The sequence below is a fragment of the Oncorhynchus keta genome, chromosome 22 (genome assembly GCF_023373465.1).
Source record: "Oncorhynchus keta strain PuntledgeMale-10-30-2019 chromosome 22, Oket_V2, whole genome shotgun sequence".
Taxonomy (NCBI): domain Eukaryota; kingdom Metazoa; phylum Chordata; class Actinopteri; order Salmoniformes; family Salmonidae; genus Oncorhynchus; species Oncorhynchus keta.
The window spans coordinates 35,711,461-35,734,382 of NC_068442.1; the positions used below are offsets into that span (position 1 = coordinate 35,711,461).

General features: G+C 44.7%; 1 protein-coding gene across 1 annotated transcript in view; it reads right to left on the minus strand.

Moving 5' to 3' along the window:
* LOC118378472 (hyaluronan and proteoglycan link protein 4-like) overlaps positions 1-22,922 on the minus strand; it is a 45,793-nt gene that overhangs the window by 11,560 nt on the left and 11,311 nt on the right. The window contains exon 3 of the mRNA XM_052475098.1: positions 16,234-16,596. Coding sequence (XP_052331058.1) covers positions 16,234-16,596 — 363 coding nt within the window. The remainder of the gene's footprint in view (positions 1-16,233; positions 16,597-22,922) is intronic.

Consider the following 22,922-nt stretch of genomic DNA (forward strand, 5'->3'; position numbering starts at 1 on the left):
GGTAACCCAAAAATTAAAATATGGTTGTAAATGCATTTACCGGTCATTCTGATATTAATGCTCGCTATGGGAACACAGGATGGCCGGGCAGTGATAGTTGTACATTTCCATCACTCGTTGTGTTGATTTCATCATGTCCATTAGGTGATGTTTTTACACTATAGAATCATATTGCAAGTGCGCGCGCATTTGCAATATGTTTCAATGTGCATTTACCATATGAAATTTGACATGCTCAAAAATGCAAAATTGACTGGTCTGATGGACACAGGATGGCCGAGCAGTGATAGTTGTACATTTCCATCACTCGTTGTGTTGATTTCATCATGTCCATTAGGTGATGTTTTTCACTATAGAATCATATTGCAAGTGCGCGCGCATTTGCAATATGTTTCAATGCATTTACCATATGAAATTTGACATGCTCAAAAATGCAAAATTGACTGGTCTGATGAACACAGGATGGCTGAGCAGTGATAGTTGTACATTTCCATCACCTGTTGTGTTGATTTCATCATGTCCATTTGTTTATGTTTTCTCACTTTTGCAAAGTCACTGTGCATTTGCAATATGGTTCAATGGGCAGGTACCATCACGAATTTGTCATGCTATAAAAATCCTGCAGGAATGTGAAATTGACTGGTCTGATGAACACAGGATGGCCGAGCAGTGATAGTTGTACATTTCCATCACTTGTTGTGTTGATTTCATCATGTCCATTAGGTGATGTTTTTTCACTATAGAATCATATTGCAAATGCACGTGCATTGTTGTGCAACTGGTAACCCAAAAATAAAAATATGGTTGTAAATGCATTTACCGGTCATTCTGATATTAATGCTCGCTATGGGAACACAGGATGGCCGGGCAGTGATAGTTGTACATTTCCATCACTCGTTGTGTTGATTTCATCATGTCCATTAGGTGATGTTTTACACTATAGAATCATATTGCAAGTGCGCGCGCATTTGCAATATGTTTCAATGTGCATTTACCATATGAAATTTGACATGCTCAAAAATGCAAAATTGACTGGTCTGATGGACACAGGATGGCCGAGCAGTGATAGTTGTACATTTCCATCACTCGTTGTGTTGATTTCATCATGTCCATTAGGTGATGTTTTTCACTATAGAATCATATTGCAAGTGCGCGCGCATTTGCAATATGTTTCAATGTGCATTTACCATATGAAATTTGACATGCTCAAAAATGCTAAATTGACTGGTCTGATGAACACAGGATGGCTGAGCAGTGATAGTTGTACATTTCCATCACCTGTTGTGTTGATTTCATCATGTCCATTTGTTTATGTTTTCTCACTTTTGCAAAGTCACTGTGCATTTGCAATATGGTTCAATGGGCAGGTACCATCACGAATTTGTCATGCTATAAAAATCCTGCAGGAATGTGAAATTGACTGGTCTGATGAACACAGGATGGCCGAGCAGTGATAGTTGTACATTTCCATCACTTGTTGTGTTGATTTCATCATGTCCATTAGGTGATGTTTTTTCACTATAGAATCATATTGCAAATGCACGTGCATTGTTGTGCAACTGGTAACCCAAAAATAAAAATATGGTTGTAAATGCATTTACCGGTCATTCTGATATTAATGCTCGCTATGGGAACACAGGATGGCCGGGCAGTGATAGTTGTACATTTCCATCACTCGTTGTGTTGATTTCATCATGTCCATTAGGTGATGTTTTTACACTATAGAATCATATTGCAAGTGCGCGCGCATTTGCAATATGTTTCAATGTGCATTTACCATATGAAATTTGACATGCTCAAAAATGCAAAATTGACTGGTATGATGGACACAGGATGGCCGAGCAGTGATAGTTGTACATTTCCATCACTCGTTGTGTTGATTTCATCATGTCCATTAGGTGATGTTTTTACACTATAGAATCATATTGCAAGTGCGCGCATTTGCAATATGTTTCAATGTGCATTTACCATATGAAATTTGACATGCTCAAAAATGCAAAATTGACTGGTCTGATGGACACAGGATGGCCGAGCAGTGATAGTTGTACATTTCCATCACTCGTTGTGTTGATTTCATCATGTCCATTAGGTGATGTTTTTACACTATAGAATCATATTGCAAGTGCGCGCATTTGCAATATGTTTCAATGTGCATTTACCATATGAAATTTGAAATGCTCAAAAATGCAAAATTGACTGGTCTGATGGACACAGGATGGCCGAGCAGTGATAGTTGTACATTTCCATCACTCGTTGTGTTGATTTCATCATGTCCATTAGGTGATGTTTTTACACTATAGAATCATATTGCAAGTGCGCGCGCATTTGCAATATGTTTCAATGTGCATTTACCATATGAAATTTGACATGCTCAAAAATGCAAAATTGACTGGTCTGATGGACACAGGATGGCCGAGCAGTGATAGTTGTACATTTCCATCACTCGTTGTGTTGATTTCATCATGTCCATTAGGTGATGTTTTTTCACTATAGAATCATATTGCAAGTGCGCGCATTTGCAATATGTTTCAATGTGCATTTACCATATGAAATTTGACATGCTCAAAAATGCAAAATTGACTGGTCTGATGAACACAGGATGGCTGAGCAGTGATAGTTGTACATTTCCATCACTCGTTGTGTTGATTTCATCATGTCCATTTGTTTATGTTTTCTCACTTTTGCAAAGTCACTGTGCATTTGCAATATGGTTCAATGGGCAGGTACCATCACGAATTTGTCATGCTATAAAAATCCTGCAGGAATGTGAAATTGACTGGCCCGATGAACTCGGGATAGCTGGGCAGTGATTCTGGTTCATCTCCATGGCTCGTTAGGGTTGATTTCAGAATGTCACTTTTGGTGATGGTCCCTCTCCGTTTAAACATATTGCTAATGTACAAAAGTCAACTAGCAAGTCAGTGTCCATCAGTCAATTAGATGTCATTTTGACACCAAACTGATACCAATTGACACCAAACCCACTTTTTCCAACTCATTTAGAAGCCAACTATCATATATGTCAGAGCAGGCCCATAATTCACAGCGCCTTTAGTTTAAAACATAATAAAAACGTAAAACACATAGTTACGTTCTAGCTGCGGGTCCAGGTCAGACATTATGTGAAGGCCTATGTGAGGCGACCCCGAATCCCGAGTTTCGGCTCGATAGGTCCTTCGGTGCCCGAGTAAAACCCTAATTGGTGCTGAAAATCCACTTTTTTCCATGCCTTGCTATGGGGTCCTTGAATGAGCTATCGGACCGAAACGTTGGGGTCCGTCTCTATGGGCCGAGCCGGTTCCAATGCACCTAGTCTTGTGTCTCTGAGACTTTTCTAAATGTCGCCATTTTCGTAATGGTCAAAATGAATTGAAATCATTGCAAATGTACGAGGCTATTTCTCGGTCCGAGAACCTTCTAGAGCCACCTAACTCACCACGCACTATCGACCCGAGGTCTAGAACAGGTTTCTAAAGTTTCGGAACTCTAGGTCTGACGGTTCTTTTTAGCTCGAACAAAGCTAACTATTGGAGGCACTGTCTGTCTCTACAACCCCAATACGTCCCTCCTTCCAAGTTGTGTGTCTGTGTGATTTAGTTTTCCTTTGAAATTTTATGGGAAAAATGACTGATTTACAGTTCATGGGGGTTGCCTAATCACACATATGAAGTTTTGGACAGATCTGACTTTTTAACCCCTCGAAACAGCCCCTGAGACACCAATTAAGGCACTTCCGGTTGGCACAGGAAGCTATAAGTCAACACATATCCTCACTGGGCTATGCTTTTACAGAATCCTGTGTTTTAAGTCCTTACGTTAAGAATTGACTGATTTACACAGGGTTGAATGCACTATGTCTATCAAACTGCAGGCAGGTAATGGAAAAACACTTTTAGGGTGATTTTAACCACTTCCGGTTGGTCCAGGAAGCCTAGAATCAACACAGGTAGACCTCATACTGGCCTGATGGACTGTTACCAAAGACAGGTTCATACGGCATTCATAACCCATATAGACTTCAGGTTGAATTTAGGGGTAAAGGCAATGTATTCCTATGGGGAGAGAAATCAATGCAAACTATTTGAAGTAAACACCTTCTTTTAACTATTAAGGGTTAATGCCACACGGTCAAGGTTAGGCTTGCACGGATCGGAAGGACCTTAGGAACGTACCTGAGGTCGAATTGTGCTTCTCACCCTAACGGTTCTCTCACTGTCACCCAAAAGCAAATGACGTTGTGGGGCAGGCTTCATTTTGGGCCTACTTTTCTAATGGTCGCTGCGCTCAGACCGAGCGAGCTACGGTCAAGCGGGATATCTCGTTGAACTCGGCACGGCCTAGAGATTATGTTTATGCCATTGCCTGCTCTCTGTGTCTTTGAGAACCGCACTTTTTCACTCCATCCTTGCTGTGTGTGCGTGTGAGAGCTTTTCTTTGACATCTGTTGGGAGAAATGACTGATTTACAGTTCATGAGGGTTACCTAGTCACACATATGAAGTTTTGAAAAGATCTGACCTTTTTAACCCTTGGAAACTGCCACTGTGACAACATTAAAGGCACTTCCGGTTTGCACAGGAAGCTATAAGTAAACCCATGTCTTGATTGACATAGAAACTTACAGAATCCTGAGTTTTAAGTCCTTACGTTAAGAATTGACTGATTTACACAGGGTTGAATGCACTATGTCTATCAAACTGCAGGCAGGTAATGGAAAAACACTTTTAGGGTGATTTTAACCACTTCCGGTTGGTCCAGGAAGCCTAGAATCAACACAGGTAGACCTCATACTGGCCTGATGGACTGTTACCAAAGACAGGTTCATACGGCATTCATAACCCATATAGACTTCAGGTTGAATTTAGGGGTGCAGGCAATGTATTCCTATGGGGAGAGAAATCAATGCAAACTATTTGAAGTAAACACCTTCTTTTAACTATTAAGGGTTAATGCCACACGGTCAAGGTTAGGCTTGCACGGATCGGAAGGACCTTAGGAACGTACCTGAGGTCGAATTGTGCTTCTCACCCTAACGGTTCTCTCACTGTCACCCAAAAGCAAATGACGTTGTGGGGCAGGCTTCATTTTGGGCCTACTTTTCTAATGGTCGCTGCGCTCAGACCGAGCGAGCTACGGTCAAGCGGGATATCTCGTTGAACTCGGCACGGCCTAGACATTATGTTTATGCCATTGCCTGCTCTCTGTGTCTTTGAGAACCACACTTTTTCACTCCATCCTTGCTGTGTGTGCGTGTGAGAGCTTTTCTTTGACATCTGTTGGGAGAGATGACTGATTTACAGTTCATGAGGGTTACCTAGTCACACATATGAAGTTTTGAAAAGATCTGACTTTTTTAACCCCTCGAAACAGCCCCTGAGACACCAATTAAGGCACTTCCGGTTGTCACAGGAAGCTATAAGTCAACATATATCCTCACTGGGCTATGCTTTTACAGAATCCTGAGTTTTAAGTCCTTACGTTAAGAATTGACTGATTTACACAGGGTTGAATGCACTATGTCTATCAAACTGCAGGCAGGTAATGGAAAAACACTTTTAGGGTGATTTTAACCACTTCCGGTTGGTCCAGGAAGCTTAGAATCAACACAGGTAGACCTCATACTGGCCTGATGGACTGTTACCAAAGACAGGTTCATACGGCATTCATAACCCATATAGACTTCAGGTTGAATTTAGGGGTAAAGGCAATGTATTCCTATGGGGAGAGAAGTCAATGCAAACTCTTTGAAGTAAACACCTTCTTTTAACTATTAAGGGTTAATGCCACACGGTCAAGGTTAGGCTTGCACGGATCGGAAGGACCTTAGGAACGTACCTGAGGTCGAATTGTGCTTCTCACCCTAACGGTTCTCTCACTGTCACCCAAAAGCAAATGACATTGAGGGCCAGGCTTCCTTTTGCGCCTTCTTTTTTCAAGGTCGCTGCACTCAGAGCGAGCTACGGTCAAGCGGGGCGTCTCGTTGAACTCTGCACAGCCTGGAGACTATGGTGATGCCATTTTTTGTGTTGATTTCAGAATGCCATTTTGGTGATGGTCCCTCTCCGTTTAAACATATTGCTAATGTACAAAAGTCAACTAGCAAGTCAGTGTCCACCAGTCAATTAGATGTCATTCTGACACCAAACTGATACCAATTGACACCAAACCCACTTTTTCCAACTCATTTAGAAGCCAACTATCACATATGTCAGAGCAGGCCCATAATTCACAGCGCCATTAGTTTAAAACATAATAAAAACGTAAAACACATAGTTACGTTCTAGCTGCGGGTCCAGGTCAGACATTATGTGAAGGCCTATGTGAGGCGACCCCGAATCCCGAGTTTCGGCTCGATAGGTCCTTCGGTGCCCGAGTAAAACCCTAATTGGTGCTGAAAATCCACTTTTTTCCATGCCTTGCTATGGGGTCCTTGAATGAGCTATCGGACCGAAACGTTGGGATCCGTCTCTATGGGCCGAGCCGGTTCCAATGCACCTAGTCTTGTGTCTCTGAGACTTTTCTAAATGTCGCCATTTTCGTAATGGTCAAAATGAATTGAAATCATTGCAAATGTACGAGGCTATTTCTCGGTCCGAGAACCTTCTAGAGCCACCTAACTCACCACGCACTATCGACCCGAGGTCTAGAACAGGTTTCTAAAGTTTCGGAACTCTAGGTCTGACGGTTCTTTTTTAGCTCGAACAAAGCTAACTATTGGAGGCACTGTCTGTCTCTACAAACCCCAATACGTCCCTCCTTCCAAGTTGTGTGTCTGTGTGATTTAGTTTTCCTTTGAAATTTTATGGGAAAAATGACTGATTTACAGTTCATGGGGGTTGCCTAATCACACATATGAAGTTTTGGACAGATCTGACTTTTTAACCCCTCGAAACAGCCCCTGAGACACCAATTAAGGCACTTCCGGTTGTCACAGGAAGCTATAAGTCAACACATATCCTCACTGGGCTATGCTTTTACAGAATCCTGAGTTTTAAGTCCTTACGTTAAGAATTGACTGATTTACACAGGGTTGAATGCACTATGTCTATCAAACTGCAGGCAGGTAATGGAAAAACACTTTTAGGGTGATTTTAACCACTTCCGGTTGGTCCAGGAAGCTTAGAATCAACACAGGTAGACCTCATACTGGCCTGATGGACTGTTACCAAAGACAGGTTCATACGGCATTCATAACCCATATAGACTTCAGGTTGAATTTAGGGGTAAAGGCAATGTATTCCTATGGGGAGAGAAATCAATGCAAACTTTTGAAGTAAACACCATCTTTTAACTATTAAGGGTTAATGCCACACTGTCAACGTTAGGCTTGCACGGATCGGAAGGACCTTAGGAACATACCTGAGGTCGAATTGTGCTTCTCACCCTAACGGTTCTCTCACTGTCACCCAAAAGCAAATGACGTTGTGGGGCAGGCTTCATTTTGGGCCTACTTTTCTAATGGTCGCTGCGCTCAGACCGAGCGAGCTACGGTCAAGCGGGATATCTCGTTGAACTCGGCACGGCCTAGACATTATGTTTATGCCATTGCCTGCTCTCTGTGTCTTTAAGAACCACACTTTTTCACTCCATCCTTGCTGTGTGTGCGTGTGAGAGCTTTTCTTTGACATCTGCTGGGAGAAATGACTGATTTACAGTTCACGAGGGTTACCCTAGTCACACATATGAAGTTTTGAAAAGATCTGACCTTTTTAACCCATGGAAACTGCCACTGTGACACCATTAAAGGCACTTCCGGTTGGCACAGGAAGCTATAAATAAACTCATATCATGATTGGGGTATGCCTTTACAGAATCCCGAGTTTTAAGTCTTTACGTTAAGAACTGAGTTATTTACGGAGGGTTTAGTGAGTGTGTGTTATTTCAGAAAATCATAGAAAATCACAGAAATCTCGCAGAGCTCCGCAGCACACTTTAAAAAGATTCGTAAGAACAACCTGCAACTGGATCTGTAACCGTTGAAAAAAAAAAACACCTATCCGTGAACATCACCAAGGTGTCGTTGTACGATTTCTCTTAAATGACGATAGATAAATGGCTGGTTCTTTTTTTATTGACACCGGAGGCTCCTTGACTTTGACGTGAAGTGGAAAAATAATTTCTCTATTTTCATTTTGGACCTTTAATCCCAGATAAATGGCCATAACTCAAAAACCGTTGAGGCCTAGACGCCATCTTGTTCGGGGCCAACTGCCCATTATGCCGCCCCTACGCTCACCGAGTTTCGGCTTCTAAATATTTTCAGTTTTCGAGATAAGGCCCCGTCGTGAATCGTGATGTTTTGTAGCAATAGCCATATGATTGCTTATGCCCTCTTGTGGGAATTTCCGGGACATGGGAAAAATGACATAAATCTTATTATTTTTGTAAAACGGAAACCGAATGTCCGACAACGTTCATTTGATGACTTCCTGGTAGGTCCGGCCCTGCCGCTCGGCCCGACGCCGTCCGCGAATTTTACAAACGATTTCGGACGTCTAGTAAGGGACCGTACATTTGCAATATGGACTTTCTCACTAACCATACAGGTACTGCCGAATTCTTCCCTTATGTATGTGCAGGCTATATACAGGGGGTACAGGTACTGAGTCAATGTGGAGGCTATATACAGGGGGTACCGGTACTGAGTCAATGTGGAGGCTATATACAGGAGGTACCGGTACTGAGTCAATGTGGAGGCTATATACAGGACGTACCGGTACTGAGTCAATGTGGAGGCTATATACAGGAGGCACCGGTACTGAGTCAATGTGCAGGCTATATACAGGGGGTACCGGTACTGAGTCAATGTGGAGGCTATATACAGGAGGTACCGGTACTGAGTCAATGTGGAGGCTATATACAGGAGGTACCGGTACTGAGTCAATGTGGAGGCTATATACAGGAGGTACCGGTACTGAGTCAATGTGCAGGCTATATACAGGAGGTACCGGTACTGAGTCAATGTGCAGGCTATATACAGGAGGTACCGGTACTGAGTCAATGTGGAGGCTATATACAGGAGGTACCGGTACTGAGTCAATGTGCAGGCTATATACAGGGGGTACCGGTACTGAGTCAATGTGGAGGCTATATACAGGAGGTACCGGTACTGAGTCAATGTGCAGGCTATATACAGGAGGTACCGGTACTGAGTCAATGTGGAGGCTATATACAGGAGGTACCGGTACTGAGTCAATGTGGAGGCTATATACAGGAGGTACCGGTACTGAGTCAATGTGCAGGCTATGTACAGGAGGTGCCGGTACTGAGTCAATGTGGAGGCTATATACAGGGGGTACCGGTACTGAGTCAATGTGCAGGCTACATACAGGAGGTACCGGTACTGAGTCAATGTGGAGGCTATATACAGGAGGTACCGGTACTGAGTCAATGTGCAGGCTATATACAGGAGGTACCGGTACTGAGTCAATGGGCAGGCTATATACAGGAGGTACCGGTACTGAGTCAATGTGCAGGCTATATACAGGAGGTACATTTACATTTACATTTAAGTCATTTAGCAGACGCTCTTATCCAGAGCGACTTACAAATTGGTGCATACACCTTATGACAACCAGTGGAACAGCCACTTGCATCTAAATCTTGTTGGGGGAGAAGGGGGGTGAGAAGGATTACTTACCCTTACTTACCCTATCCTAGGTATTCCTTGAAGAGGTGGGGTTTCAGGTGTCTCCGGAAGGTGGTGATTGACTCCGCTGTCCTGGCGTCGTGAGGGAGTTTGTTCCACCATTGGGGGGCCAGAGCAGCGAACAGTTTTGACTGGGCTGAGCGGGAACTGTACTTCCTCAGTGGTAGGGAGGCGAGCAGGCCAGAGGTGGATGAACGCAGTGCCCTTGTTTGGGTGTAGGTACTGAGTCAATGTGCAGGCTATATACAGGGGGTACCGGTACTGAGTCAATATGCAGGCTATATACAGGAGGTACCGGTACTGAGTCAATGTGCAGGCTATATACAGGGGGTACCGGTACTGAGTCAATGTGCAGGCTATATACAGGAGGTACCGGTACTGAGTCAATGTGGAGGCTATATACAGGAGGTACCGGTACTGAGTTAATGTGCAGGCTATATACAGGGGGTACCGGTACTGAGTCAATGTGGAGGCTATATACAGGAGGTACCAGTACTGAGTCAATGTGCAGGCTATATACAGGGGGTACAGGTACTGAGTCAATGTGGAGGCTATATACAGGGGGTACCGGTACTGAGTCAATGTGGAGGCAATATACAGGAGGTACCGGTACTGAGTCAATGTGGAGGCTATATACAGGAGGTACCGGTACTGAGTCAATGTGGAGGCTATATACAGGAGGTGCCGGTACTGAGTCAATGTGCAGGCTATATACAGGGGGTACCGGTACTGAGTCAATGTGGAGGCTATATACAGGAGGTACCGGTACTGAGTCAATGTGCAGGCTATATACAGGAGGTACCGGTACTGAGTCAATGTGCAGGCTATATACAGGGGTACCGGTACTGAGTCAATGTGGAGGCTATATACAGGAGGTACCGGTACTGAGTCAATGTGGAGGCTATATACAGGAGGCACCGGTACTGAGTCAATGTGGAGGCTATATACAGGGGGTACCGGTACTGAGTCAATGTGGAGGCTATATACAGGAGGTACCGGTACTGAGTCAATGTGGAGGCTATATACAGGAGGTGCCGGTACTGAGTCAATGTGGAGGCTAAATACAGGAGGTACCGGTACTGAGTCAATGTGGAGGCTATATACAGGAGGCACCGGTACTGAGTCAATGTGCAGGCTATATACAGGGGTACCGGTACTGAGTCAATGTGGAGGCTATATACAGGAGGTGCCGGTACTGAGTCAATGTGGAGGCTATATACAGGAGGTACCGGTACTGAGTCAATGTGCAGGCTATATACAGGAGGTACCGGTACTGAGTCAATGTGCAGGCTATATACAGGAGGTACCGGTACTGAGTCAATGTGGAGGCTATATACAGGAGGTACCGGTACTGAGTCAATGTGCAGGTTATATACAGGAGGTACCGGTACTGAGTCAATGTGCAGGCTATATACAGGGGTACCGGTACTGAGTCAATGTGGAGGCTATATACAGGGGGTACCGTTGCTGAGTCAATGTGCAGGCTATATACAGGAGGTACCGGTACTGAGTCAATGTGCAGGCTATATACAGGGGTACCAGTACTGATTCAATGTGGAGGCTATATACAGGAGGTACCGGTACTGAGTCAATGTGCAGGCTATATACAGGGGGTACCGGTACTGAGTCAATGTGCAGGCTATATACAGGGGGTATCGGTACTGAGTCAATGTGCAGGCTATATACAGGGGGTACCGGTACTGAGTCAATGTGCAGGCTATATACAGGGGGTACCGGTACTGAGTCAATGTGGAGGCTATATACAGGGGGTACCGGTACTGAGTCAATGTGCAGGCTATATACAGGAGGTACCGGTACTGAGTCAATGTGGAGGCTATATACAGGGGGTACCGGGACTGAGTCAATGTGCAGGCTATATACAGGGGGTACCGGTACTGAGTCAATGTGCAGGCTATATACAGGGGGTACCGGTACTGAGTCAATGTGCAGGCTATATACAGGGGGTACCGGTACTGAGTCAATGTGGAGGCTATATACAGGGGGTACCGGTAATGAGTCAATTTGTGGGGGCACCAGTTAGTTGAGGTAATTGAGGTAATATGTACATGTAGGTAGATTTAAAGTGACTATGCATAGATTATAAACAGAGAGTAGAAGCAGCGTAATAGGGGGGTCTGGGTAGCCCTTTGATTAGCTGTTCAGGAGTCTTATGGCTTGGGGGTAGAAGCTGTTTAGTAGCCTCCTGCACCTAGACTTGGCGCTCCGGTACCGCTTACCGTGCGGTAGTAGAGAGAACAGTCTATGACTGGGGTGGCTGGAGTCTTAGACAATTTTTAGGGCCTTCCTCTGACTGCTTGACATAGAGGTCCTGGGTGGCAGGAAGCTGGGCCCCAGTGATGTACGCAATAAAAAAAAATGTTTTACCTTTTTTTAACTAGGCAAGTGAGTTAAGAACAAATTCTTATTTTCAATGACGGCCTAGGAACAGTGGGTTAACTGCCTGTTCAGGGGCAGAAAGACAGATTTGTACCTTGTCAGTTTGGGCTTTGAACTTGCAACCTTCCGTTTATTAGTCCAACACTCTAACCACTAGGCTTCCCTGCCGCCTTGTGGTCAGAGGCCGAGCAGTTGCCATACCAGGCAGTGATGCAACCAGTCAGAATGCTCTCGATTAGAACCTTTTGAAGATCTGAGGATCCATGCCAAATCTTTTCAGTCTCCTGAGGGGAATAGGCTTTGTCGTGCCCTCTTCACGACTATATTGGTTTGTTTGGACCATGATCATTTGTTGGTGATATGGACACCAAGGAACTTGAAGCTCTCAACCTGTTCCATGACAGCCCTGTTGATGAGAATGGGGGCGTGCTCGGTCCTCCTTCTTCTGTAGTCCACAATCATCTCCTTTGTCTTGATCACGGGGAGGGAGAGGTTGGTGTCCTGGCACCACCCGGCAAGGTCTCTGAACTCCTCCCTATATGCTGACTCATCATTTTGGGTGATCGGCTCTACCACTGTTGTGTCGTTGGCAAACTTGATGATGGTGTTGGAGTCGTGCCTGGCCGTGCAGTCATGAGTGAACAGGGAGAATAGGAGGGGGCTGAGTACGCACCCCTGAGGGGCCCCCGTGTTGAGGATCAGTGTGGCGGCTGTGTTGTTCCCTACCCTTACCACCTGGGGGTGGCCCGTCAGGAAGTCCAGGATCCAGTTGCAGAGGGAGGTGTTTAGTCCCAGGATCCTTAGCTTAGTGATGAGCTTTGAGGGCACTATGGTGTTGAACGCTAGGCTGAAGTCAATAAATGGCATTCTCACATAGGTGTTCCTTTTGTCCAGGTGGGAAAGGGCAGTGTGGAGTGCAATATAGATTGAGTAACATGTGGATCTGTTTGGGCATTATTCAAATTGGAGTGGGTCTAGGGTTTCTGTGATAATGGTGATGATGTGAACCATGACCAGCCTTTCAAAGCATTTCATGGTTACAGATGTGAGTGCTACAGGTCGGTAGTCATTTAGGCAGGTAACCCACTGTTCCTAGGCCATCATTGAAAATAAGAATTTGTTCTTAACTGACTTGCCTACTTAAAAAAGGTGAAGAAAAATAAACTCAGTCAGTGAAGAGACTTGCCAGTTGGTCAGCACTTGCTCGCAATACACGTCCTGGTTATGTGTCTGTTATGTGTCTGGCCCTGTAGCCTTGTGAATGTTGACCTGTTTAAAGGTCTTCTTCACATCGGAGCGTGATCACACAGTCGTCCGGAGTGGCTGGTGCTCTCATGCATGTTTCAGTGTTACTTGCCTTGAAGTGAGGCAAGTAACACTAGCTCATCTGGTAGGTTTGTGTCACTGGCCACTTTCTTATTGTGCTTCCCTTTGTAGTCTGTAATAGTTTCAAGCCCTGCCACATCCGATGAGCGTCACAGCCGGTGTAGTACGAGTCAATGTTAGTCTTGTATTGATGCTTTTCCTGTTTGACAGTTCGTCGAGGGCATAGCGGGATTTCCTATAGGCTTCTGGTTTAGAGTCCCGCTCCTTGAAAGTGGCAGTGCGGATGTTGCCTTGTTTGGTTATGTACGTACGGTCACTGTGGGGATGGCGTCATCAATGCACTTATTGATGAAGTCAGTGACTGATGTGGTGTACTCCTCAATGTCATCAGAAGAATCCTGGAAAATATTCCGGTCTGTGCTAGCAAAACAGTCCTGTAGCTGAGCATCTGCTTCATCTGACCACTTTCTTATTGACCGAGTCACTGGTGCTTCCTACTTTAGTTTTTGCTTGTAATCAGGAATTATGGTCAGATTTGCCATAGAGGGCGAGGGAGAGCTTTGTATGCATCTCTGTGTGTGGATTAAAGGTGGTCTAGAGTTTTTTCCCTCTGATTGTATATTTAACATGCTGATAGAAATGAGGTAAAACTGATTTGAGTATACAGCTCATTGAGTGCGGTCTTAGTGCCAGCATCGGTCTGCAGGGGTAAACAGACAGCTATGAAAAATATAGATGTAAACTCTCTTGGTTAATTGTGTGGTCTACAGCTTATCATGAGATTCTCTACCTCAGGCGAGCAAAACCTCGAGACTTCCTTAGATGTCGTGCACCAGCTGTTGTTTACAAATATGCATAGGCCGCCTCCCATTGTCTTACCAGAGGCCGCTATACTATCCTGCCGGAAAAGCTTAAAACCCGCCAGCTCTATGTTAATCATGTTTTCGTTCAGCCACGACTCGGTGAAACATAATACATTACAGTTTTAATGTCCCGTTGGTAGGATATATGCATGCTCGTAGTTTGTCTATTTTATTATCGATTATGAAGGTAGATTACCCTCTCGGCGACGGATCCTTACAAGGCACCCAGACCGTCGTCCATGATATACCTCCGTCTTTTCCTTCTACGAATGACGGGGATGAGGGCCTTGTCGGGTGTCTGGAGTAAATCCTTCCCATCCGACTTGTTGAAGAAGAAGATTTCCTCAAGAACGGGGTGAGTAATCGCTGCCCTGATATCAAGAAGCTCTTTTCGGTCATAAGACACGGTGGCAGAAACATTATGTACAAAATAACACAATTGGTTACGGGATCGTAAAATGGCAGCCATCTCCTTCGGCACCATTGTAAGTAACAGCTTCTACCCCCAGGACCCTGAACAGCTTCTACCCCCAAGCCATAAGACTGCTAGTTAAATTGTTAACCAACATCTATCCGGACTATCTGCATTGACCCCTTTTGCACTAACTCTTTCGACTCATAACATACGCTGCTGGTACCGTTTATTATTTATCCTGTTGCCTAGTCTCTTTATCCCTACATATATGTACATGTCGACCTCAATTACCTCGTACCCCTGCACATCAACTCGGTACTGGTACCCTATGTATATAACCAAGTTATCATTACTCGTTGTGTAATGAAACAGTCATAGGTCACCAGGTCCAACATAGCTTTAGCGTGTAAATCAGCTCAAAAGATGTGTCAGCATCGAGTAATTGTCTCTGGCCCCGGTTAGGGGGAGTGATGAGCTCTACAGCAGTCTCACAACTCAATCGCTGGTTGAAAATTGTTTTCTGCCCCTCCCAAAAGATAGACTTTGTAGATAATTGGCCCTCTTTCTGGGACTCACCCACAAACAGGACAAAGCCTGGCCTGTTGAGGAGTGACGGACTCCATCCTAGCTGGAGGGGTGCTCTCATCTTATCTACGAACATAGACAGGGCTCTAACTCCCCCAGCTCCACAATGAAATAGGGTGCAGGCCAGGCAGTGTGGGGGCTGTGCTTTGGCAAAGTGGGTCGGGTTATATCCTGCCTGTTTGGCCCTGTCCGGGAGTATCATCGGATGGGGCCACAGTGTCTCCTGACCCGTCCTGTCTCAGCCTCCAGTATTTATGCTGCTGTTTATGTGTCGGGAGGCTAGGGTCAGTCTTATTATTATTATTATTATTAGTCTGTTATATCTGGAGTATTTCTCCTGTCTTATCCGGTGTCCTGTGTGAATTTAAGTATGTTCTCTCTAATTCTCTCTTTCTCTCTTTCTTTCTCTCTCTCAGAGGACCTGAGCCCTAGGACCATGCCTCAGGACTACCTGGCATAATGACTCCTCTTTGTCCCCAGTCCACCTGGCAGTGCTGCTGCTCCAGTTTCAACTGTTCTGCCTGCGGCTATGGAACCCTTACCTGTTCACTGTGATTACTATTATTTGACCATGATCCATGTTTGATCATTTATGAACATTTGAACATCTTGGCCATGCTCTGTTATAATCTGTTATAATCTCCACCCGGCACTGGCCACCCCTCATAGCCTTGTTCCTCTCTAGGTTTCTTCCTATGTTTTGGCCTTTCTAGGGAATTTTTCAGAGCCGCCGTGCTTTTACACCTGCATTGCTTGCTGTTTGGGGTTTTAGGCTGGGTTTCTGTACAGCACTTTGATATATCAGCTGATGTAAGAAGGGCTATATAAATACATTTGATTTGATTTGTGTATGTATTCCTTATGTTATAATTGTTTTTCTCTGCATTGTTGGGAAGGGCCCATATGTAAGCATTTCACTGTTAGTCTACACCTGTTGTTTACGAAGCATATTAAAATTAAATGTGATTTGATTTGAACCCTTCATCCTTAACCCCTGACCTTCAAGATCCAGGTTGACAAACCCCGTGTCGTCCTCCATGTCGTTGGTGACCTCGCACTCGTAGCGTCCGTAGTCCTCCAAAGTGACGTTGTGGATGATGACAGATGCGTCTCCCGGTCCATTCTGTTCTAGGGACACACGACCCCGGTACGATCTGAACACCCTCTGCTGAAGGCCCGACGCCACAAACACGTCCTCAAACACCAGTGCATCCGTCACCTTGGTCCACTTGATGCGGATGCGGTTGGGGTCGGAGCTCTCGGGTTCGTGGTGGTAGCGGCAGGGCAGAGTGATGGAGCCTCCCCGGTGTGTGATCACTTTACCAGGGGCGGTCTGAACGATCACTGCTCCAGTGTCATCCTCTGGACACAAAGAGGGAGAATAAAGGAAGAATAATGGTCAGGAGAGGTAAGGTTGGGAGGAATTATGCTTTTCAATGATCTGGTCCTGCAAGGGGGTCCACTCTGGCCTGCAGGTGGTTTGATTAAAACATTATCATAATAATATTTACATTTTTTGTATTTTTTGGCAGGGGAAAAAACTCAATATACTTTAACATGACTAAAACCAAATTGAAACCCTGTAGAAATTATATCGTACCTACATTCACACAGTTTTTTGACTGTTTCCAGCTCGCTAATGATCACATAAATGAAAGCTAGGCAGTCAGGGAGCATTGACAATTCCCTAAAAGACGGATAGAGGACAATTTTATTTGCATTTTAACGGCGAGTGGAAAAAATGTCAGTGCGCCCCTCCAGACCTTATTGAAGAGTGAATATGACACCCTTGAGCTGACCTGTATCTGTACTTTACCTACAGTGCATTAGAAAGTATTCAGAACCCTTGACTTTTTCCACATTTTGTTATGTTACAGCCTTATTCTAAAATGGATTAAATACCTTTCCCCCCTCATCAATCTAAACACAATACTCCATAACGACAAAACCAAAACAGATGTTTTCAAAATTCTGCAAATTTATAAAAATGAAAGAATGAAATACCTTATTTACAAAAGTATTCCGACCCTTTGCAATGTTACTCGAAATTGAGCTCAGCTGCATCCTGTTTCCATTGATCATCCTTGAGATGTTCCTACAACTTGATTGGAGTCAACCTGTGAAAAATTCAATTGAGTGGACATTATTTAGAAAGGCACACATCTGTCTATATAAGTGCATGTCAGAGCAAAGACCAATCCATGAGGTCGAAGAAATTGTCTGCTGTGCTCCGAGACAGGATTGTGTTGAGGCACAGATCTGGGGTAGGGAACCAAAAAATGTCTGCAGGATTGAAGGTCCCCAAGAACAAAGTGGCCTCCATCATTCTTAAATGGAAGAAGTTTGGAACCACCAAGACTCTTCCTAGAGCTGGCCGCTCGGCCAAAATTAGCAATCGGGGAAGAAGGGCCTTGGTCAGCGAGGTGACCAAGAATCCAATGGTCACTCTGTCAGAGCTCCAGAGTTCCTCTGCAGCACTCCACCAATCAGGCCTATATGGCAGAGTGGTCAGACGGAAGCTACTCCTCAGTACAAGACATATGACAGCCCGTTTGGAGTTTGCCATAAGGCACCTAAAGAACTCTCAGACCATGAGAAACAAGATTCTCTATGATGAAACCAAAATTGAACTCTTTGGCCTGAATGCCAAGCGTCACGTCTGGAGTAAACCTGGCAACATCCCTACGGTGAATGATGCTGTGGGGATGTTATTCAGTGGCAGGGACTGGGAGACTAGTCAGGATCGAGGGAAAGATGAACGGAGCAAACTTCAGACTGGGGCGCAGGTTCACCTTCCAACAAGACAAAGATCCTAAGCATACAGCCAAGACAACACAGGAGTGGCTTCGAGACAAGTCTCTGAATGTCCTTGAGTGTCCCAGCCAGAGCCCGGACTTGACCCCAATCAAACATCTCTGGAGAGACCTGAAAATAGCTGTGCAGCGACACTCCCCATCCAACCTGACAGAGCTTGAGAGGATCTGCAGAGAAGAATGGGAGAAGCTCCCCAAATACACGTGTGCCAAGCTTGTAGCGTCATACCGAAGAAGACTTGAGGCTGTAATTCAACAAAGTACTGAGTAAAGGGTCTGAATACTTCCATTTTATTTTATTTGTAATACATTTGAAAAAAATTCTAAAAACTTGTTTTTGCTTTGTCATTATGGGGTATTGTGTGTAGAGTGATAAAGGGGAAAAAATGATTTAATCCATTTTAGAATAAGGCTGTAATGTAACAAAATCTGGAAATGGTCGGAAAACTTTCCAAATGCACTGTATATTGGGACTACTGCTACAGTTATGGGAACCACCCAAACTTCAGTTAAAATATTAGGATAGTGAAAGTGTATATAATTAGATAGTCTTTGTGGATCTTCCTTGCTCACATACTATATTCTTCTCTCTACAATGGCTATCGTTTCCCCTGTGGGGGCCAATGGGGGTGAGGAGTCGTGTCACCTGAGAGATGTGTGTTTCATCATCAAGACCAGACCTCAGCAAGCCTTGTTCTGTGTCCCTGGCACTGCCTCATCGAAGAAAGAACTTCTGAGCTGTGTTCAAATACCTGTACTAACATACTGTATACTACATACTTAATGAGTATATACTACATACTATATACTATTAGTTAATTTTATTATACTGTAACCGAACGGTATCCTTTCAGTTGAATGTACTAGCTCTTTGCCTGTCTACCAGAAGTTGATGCTGTTGCTATGCAACCTCTTGCTAGCTAGTTAGCCTACAAATGACTAGTTAGATATTTTACAACTTCGGGTGTGTTCTTAAATTTAATCTGGAGTGCGCTCATAAATTCAGAGCATTGTCAGATTGTCAGTTTGTAAACTCCTCGAGCCGAGGAGTGAGGTTGATTTGAGCGTTCTTGCCTGGCAGTCATGTACCCAAGCTGACGTTGGCTACCTTGCTATCTACTTCCAGACACAAATGAAACCACTCTGACCATTTTACTCGCCCTAGCAGAGCTGGTTAGGCCGTTTTCATGTTATCCAGAGCATTGGTGACTGGAACTGTGCTGCTGGAAACAATTGAATTATGCTTTTTTTGCAGATGTTTACTGACACCGGCCATATTTAACCAGTGTTGAGCTCTGGTAAATTCATTCTGCGCTCTGTACACTCAGACGAGAGTGCTCTGAAATCGGAGTAGATAGCCAGAGCAAATTTACGAAAGCACCCGAATGTCCATTGAGAACGCACAACGACTATACCATTTAGCTAAGCTAAGAATTGACGGGAATAATCAAGTAAATAAAAGTTGGCTAGTTAGTTAGATATCCTATTGTTAATACACTAGCAAGTTTGATGTATAAATAGCCAACTAATGTTAGGTAGCTAGCTAACATACCAGTACATACTGCTGTAATGATATGCTATGTGGTTTGTAAGGATAGCGTATCTAACAAATCGCCAGCCAATATAATGTGTAAGGTAACTTATTTGAAAAGTCATTACTTTATTACATTGCTCAATGTAATATTTGTGTTGTGGAGAAATGACCAGGTAGAAGACGGGAGTACAGTTGGTTTTCGTTTAGTCGAAACCCCTCATGTTCTACAGTTCGCGGCACCCTAGTGCGCATGTGCATTTCCTATTAGGTGTAGTAACGTAACACTGCCCTAATACATTACTGCTTAGTAACAGCACAGTAACTAATATAAACAGATGTAGATCCCAGATACTACACTCCTCCCCCATAGTGTTTAACTCCCAGAGAACAAGGTAAATACATTAGGGAACTACTAATGCAATATCTGAACAATGCATTCTTAAACATGTTACCTCCTTAACCAGCTCAACTCACAGGTCAAGCTTTTGTGGTGCCCTTTGCTGTAAAATAGGATGTCTCCACTCCTCCTGGGCTTCCTGTGGAGGGACAGGTTGAGGTGGAAGGTCAGGCTCTGTCTCTCCTGTACATCCACTGTCAGGAGAATAGTCCTGGGGGTTGTTATTGTTCTTGTTCTCTCGGCATGTCTCTGCTGGGGCGTTGGACTGTAGCAGATGATCCACATGAACGTTGACCTGGCGATGACCAATTTGGACTTGGTAAGTCAAGATCACACCTGAGTTCCACAGGCGCTTAGGGTGTCTGAAATCACGTACCATCACCCTCTCTCCCTCTTTGAATTCTCTGGCAGTCTTTGAGTGTCTTTCATGAGATTTCTTCTGCTGTAGCTGGTGCTTTGCCTCAGTGCTTGACAAGTCTGGTTTTAACAATGTCAGGCGGGTACGTGGTTGGCGTTTCAGAAACAGTTCACCTGGTGTACATTCCGTTACTCTGTGTGGGGTGTGTTACGGTAAGTAAACAGGAACCGGGGAAGCCTTTGGTGGGTGGGCACAGACTGAACCTCTAGTTTAGTCCAGGCCTTCTTAAAGGTTTGCACGGCTCTCTCCGCTGCTCCGTTTGATGCCGGATGGTAAGGTGGTGACAGGATGTGCCTTACTCCGTTATTCTTGAGAAACATTTCAAAATCATTTGACGTGAAAGGAGGGCCATTGTCTGATACGAGCTCCTTGACTAGTCCAAAGGATGCGAACAGGTGTCTGAGAAGATTGATGGTCTTCTCAGCTGTGGTCAGTTGAGTAGGGAACACTTGCATTCTCTTGGAATGGACATAGATGACAACAAGGAAATGTTTCTTGTCAATCTCGGCGTAATCCACATGGATGCGTTCCCAAGGTGTAGCAGCCCAGGACCATGGATGAAGAGGCGCAGCAGCAGGCTTGTTGCGAACAGCTTCACAAGGTGAGCAGTGGCCTACATGCTGTTGAATGTCCTGATCCAGTCCAGGCCACCACAGATAACATCGAGCGAGTGCTTTCATTCGAGTGATCCCTGGATGTCTCTCATGCAGGTCAGATAGCAGTCTCCTCTGGAATTTGTGAGGTACCACCACACTTGATCCCCACAGAACACATCCTTGATCAGTGGACAACTGGTCTTTCTTGTCAATGAATGGACGAAGGTTATCGTCATTTACGAAGGTTGGCCAACCGCCTAATGTTAAGTCCAAGACTTTGGAAAGCACTGGATCTTTCCTTGTTTCCTCTGCTATGTCTGAAGCAGACATGCGCAGTTCGTCAATGAGAGAGATCTGGAAGACTGCTCTATCATCTTCACTGTCGGAGTCACTATTGCATGGTAGTCTTGATAGTGCATCAGGCATTTGCGTGATCACTGGATCGTCTGTACTCAATCTCGTAGTCGTAGGCTAACAATATCAGAGCCCAACGTTGCATTCGAAGTGCAGCAAGGGTTGGTATAGCTGATTTTGGTCCAAGGATGGCCAACAGAGGCTTGTGATCTGTCAGCAGTTGGAACTTCCTTTCGTAGAGGTATTTGTGAAACTTCTTCACTCCGAATATTATGCTCAGGGATTCCTTCTCAATTTGAGCATAATTTTTCTCACTTGGTGACAGAGTCCGTGATGCAAATACGATAGGGTGTTCTTCATCTGACGGTAGAACATGTGAGATGACGGCTTCTACTCCGTATGGAGATGCATCACACGCGGGTCTCAGCTTCATCTCTGTGGTGTAGTGGGCAAGCCACTTGCTCTTTAGCAGACGCTGTTTGCAAGTCTTGAATGCTTCTTTGCATTTTGGGGACCAATTCCACTTTGTATCGGCCTGCAGCAGTTGGTGAAGCGGATGCAACAATGTGGACAAGTTTGCCACAAACTTTCCGTAAATAGTTCAGGAGCCCCAAAAATGACCTCAGCCCTGAGATATTTGTGGGTGCTGGTGTGTTTACGATTGCTTCCACCTTGCTGTTGGTTGGGTGCAGGCCTTGTGCATCAATCTTGTATCCGAGATACTCCACTGAGTCCTGGAGGAACTCACACTTGCTGCTTTTCATTCTCACTCCATATTTTTCCAGTCTTGACATCACTTTGTCCAGCACTACAATGTGCTCTCCAATGGTTGGTGCTGACACGGGGATATCGTCCATGAAGCACACAACATGGTCTATACCATCCAAGAACTGATCCATTGTTTGTTGGAATATCGCTGGAGCTGTCGAGATTCCATAGGCCAAGCGATTGAATCTGAATAGCCCCTTGTGTTTATTGATGGTCAGATACTGTTCTGACTCCAGATCCAGCTTCAGTTGCTGATAAGCGAATGCCAGGTCCAGCTTACTGAAAACCTTCCCATCAGCTAGAGTGGCAAACAGATCTTCAGCGTTTGGTAGTGGATATTCCTCTGGTAGTATGCAGTGATTTACTGTGACCTTGTAGTCACCGCACATTCTGACGGTCTTGTCTTTCTTTGGAACTACAACAATCGGAGCGGTCGAGTCGCTCCTCGCTACTTTTGTGATTATGTTATTCTTCTGTAGGCAGTCCAGTTCCTTCTCTACTGCTTCCTTAAGAGCATTGGGAACTGGACGTGGTTTGTGAAAGACAGGCTTGGTTCCTTCTTGCACTCTGCCTTTTGCTGTGAAGTCTTGTATTTCACCGTAGCCATCTTTGAAAAGTTCTTTGTGCGTCTCCAGCATGTTGGTGAGTGTAGCCTGACTCACTGGTTTGTCATTTCTCAGACTGAAGATTTCTCCCCAGTTCAACTTGATCTTTTGTAGCCAGTTTCTGCCTAGCAAGGCTGATTTTTCTCCTTTAACAATGACAAGCGGTAGCGTCCACTCCTTCTCCTCATACCGGACTGGTACCT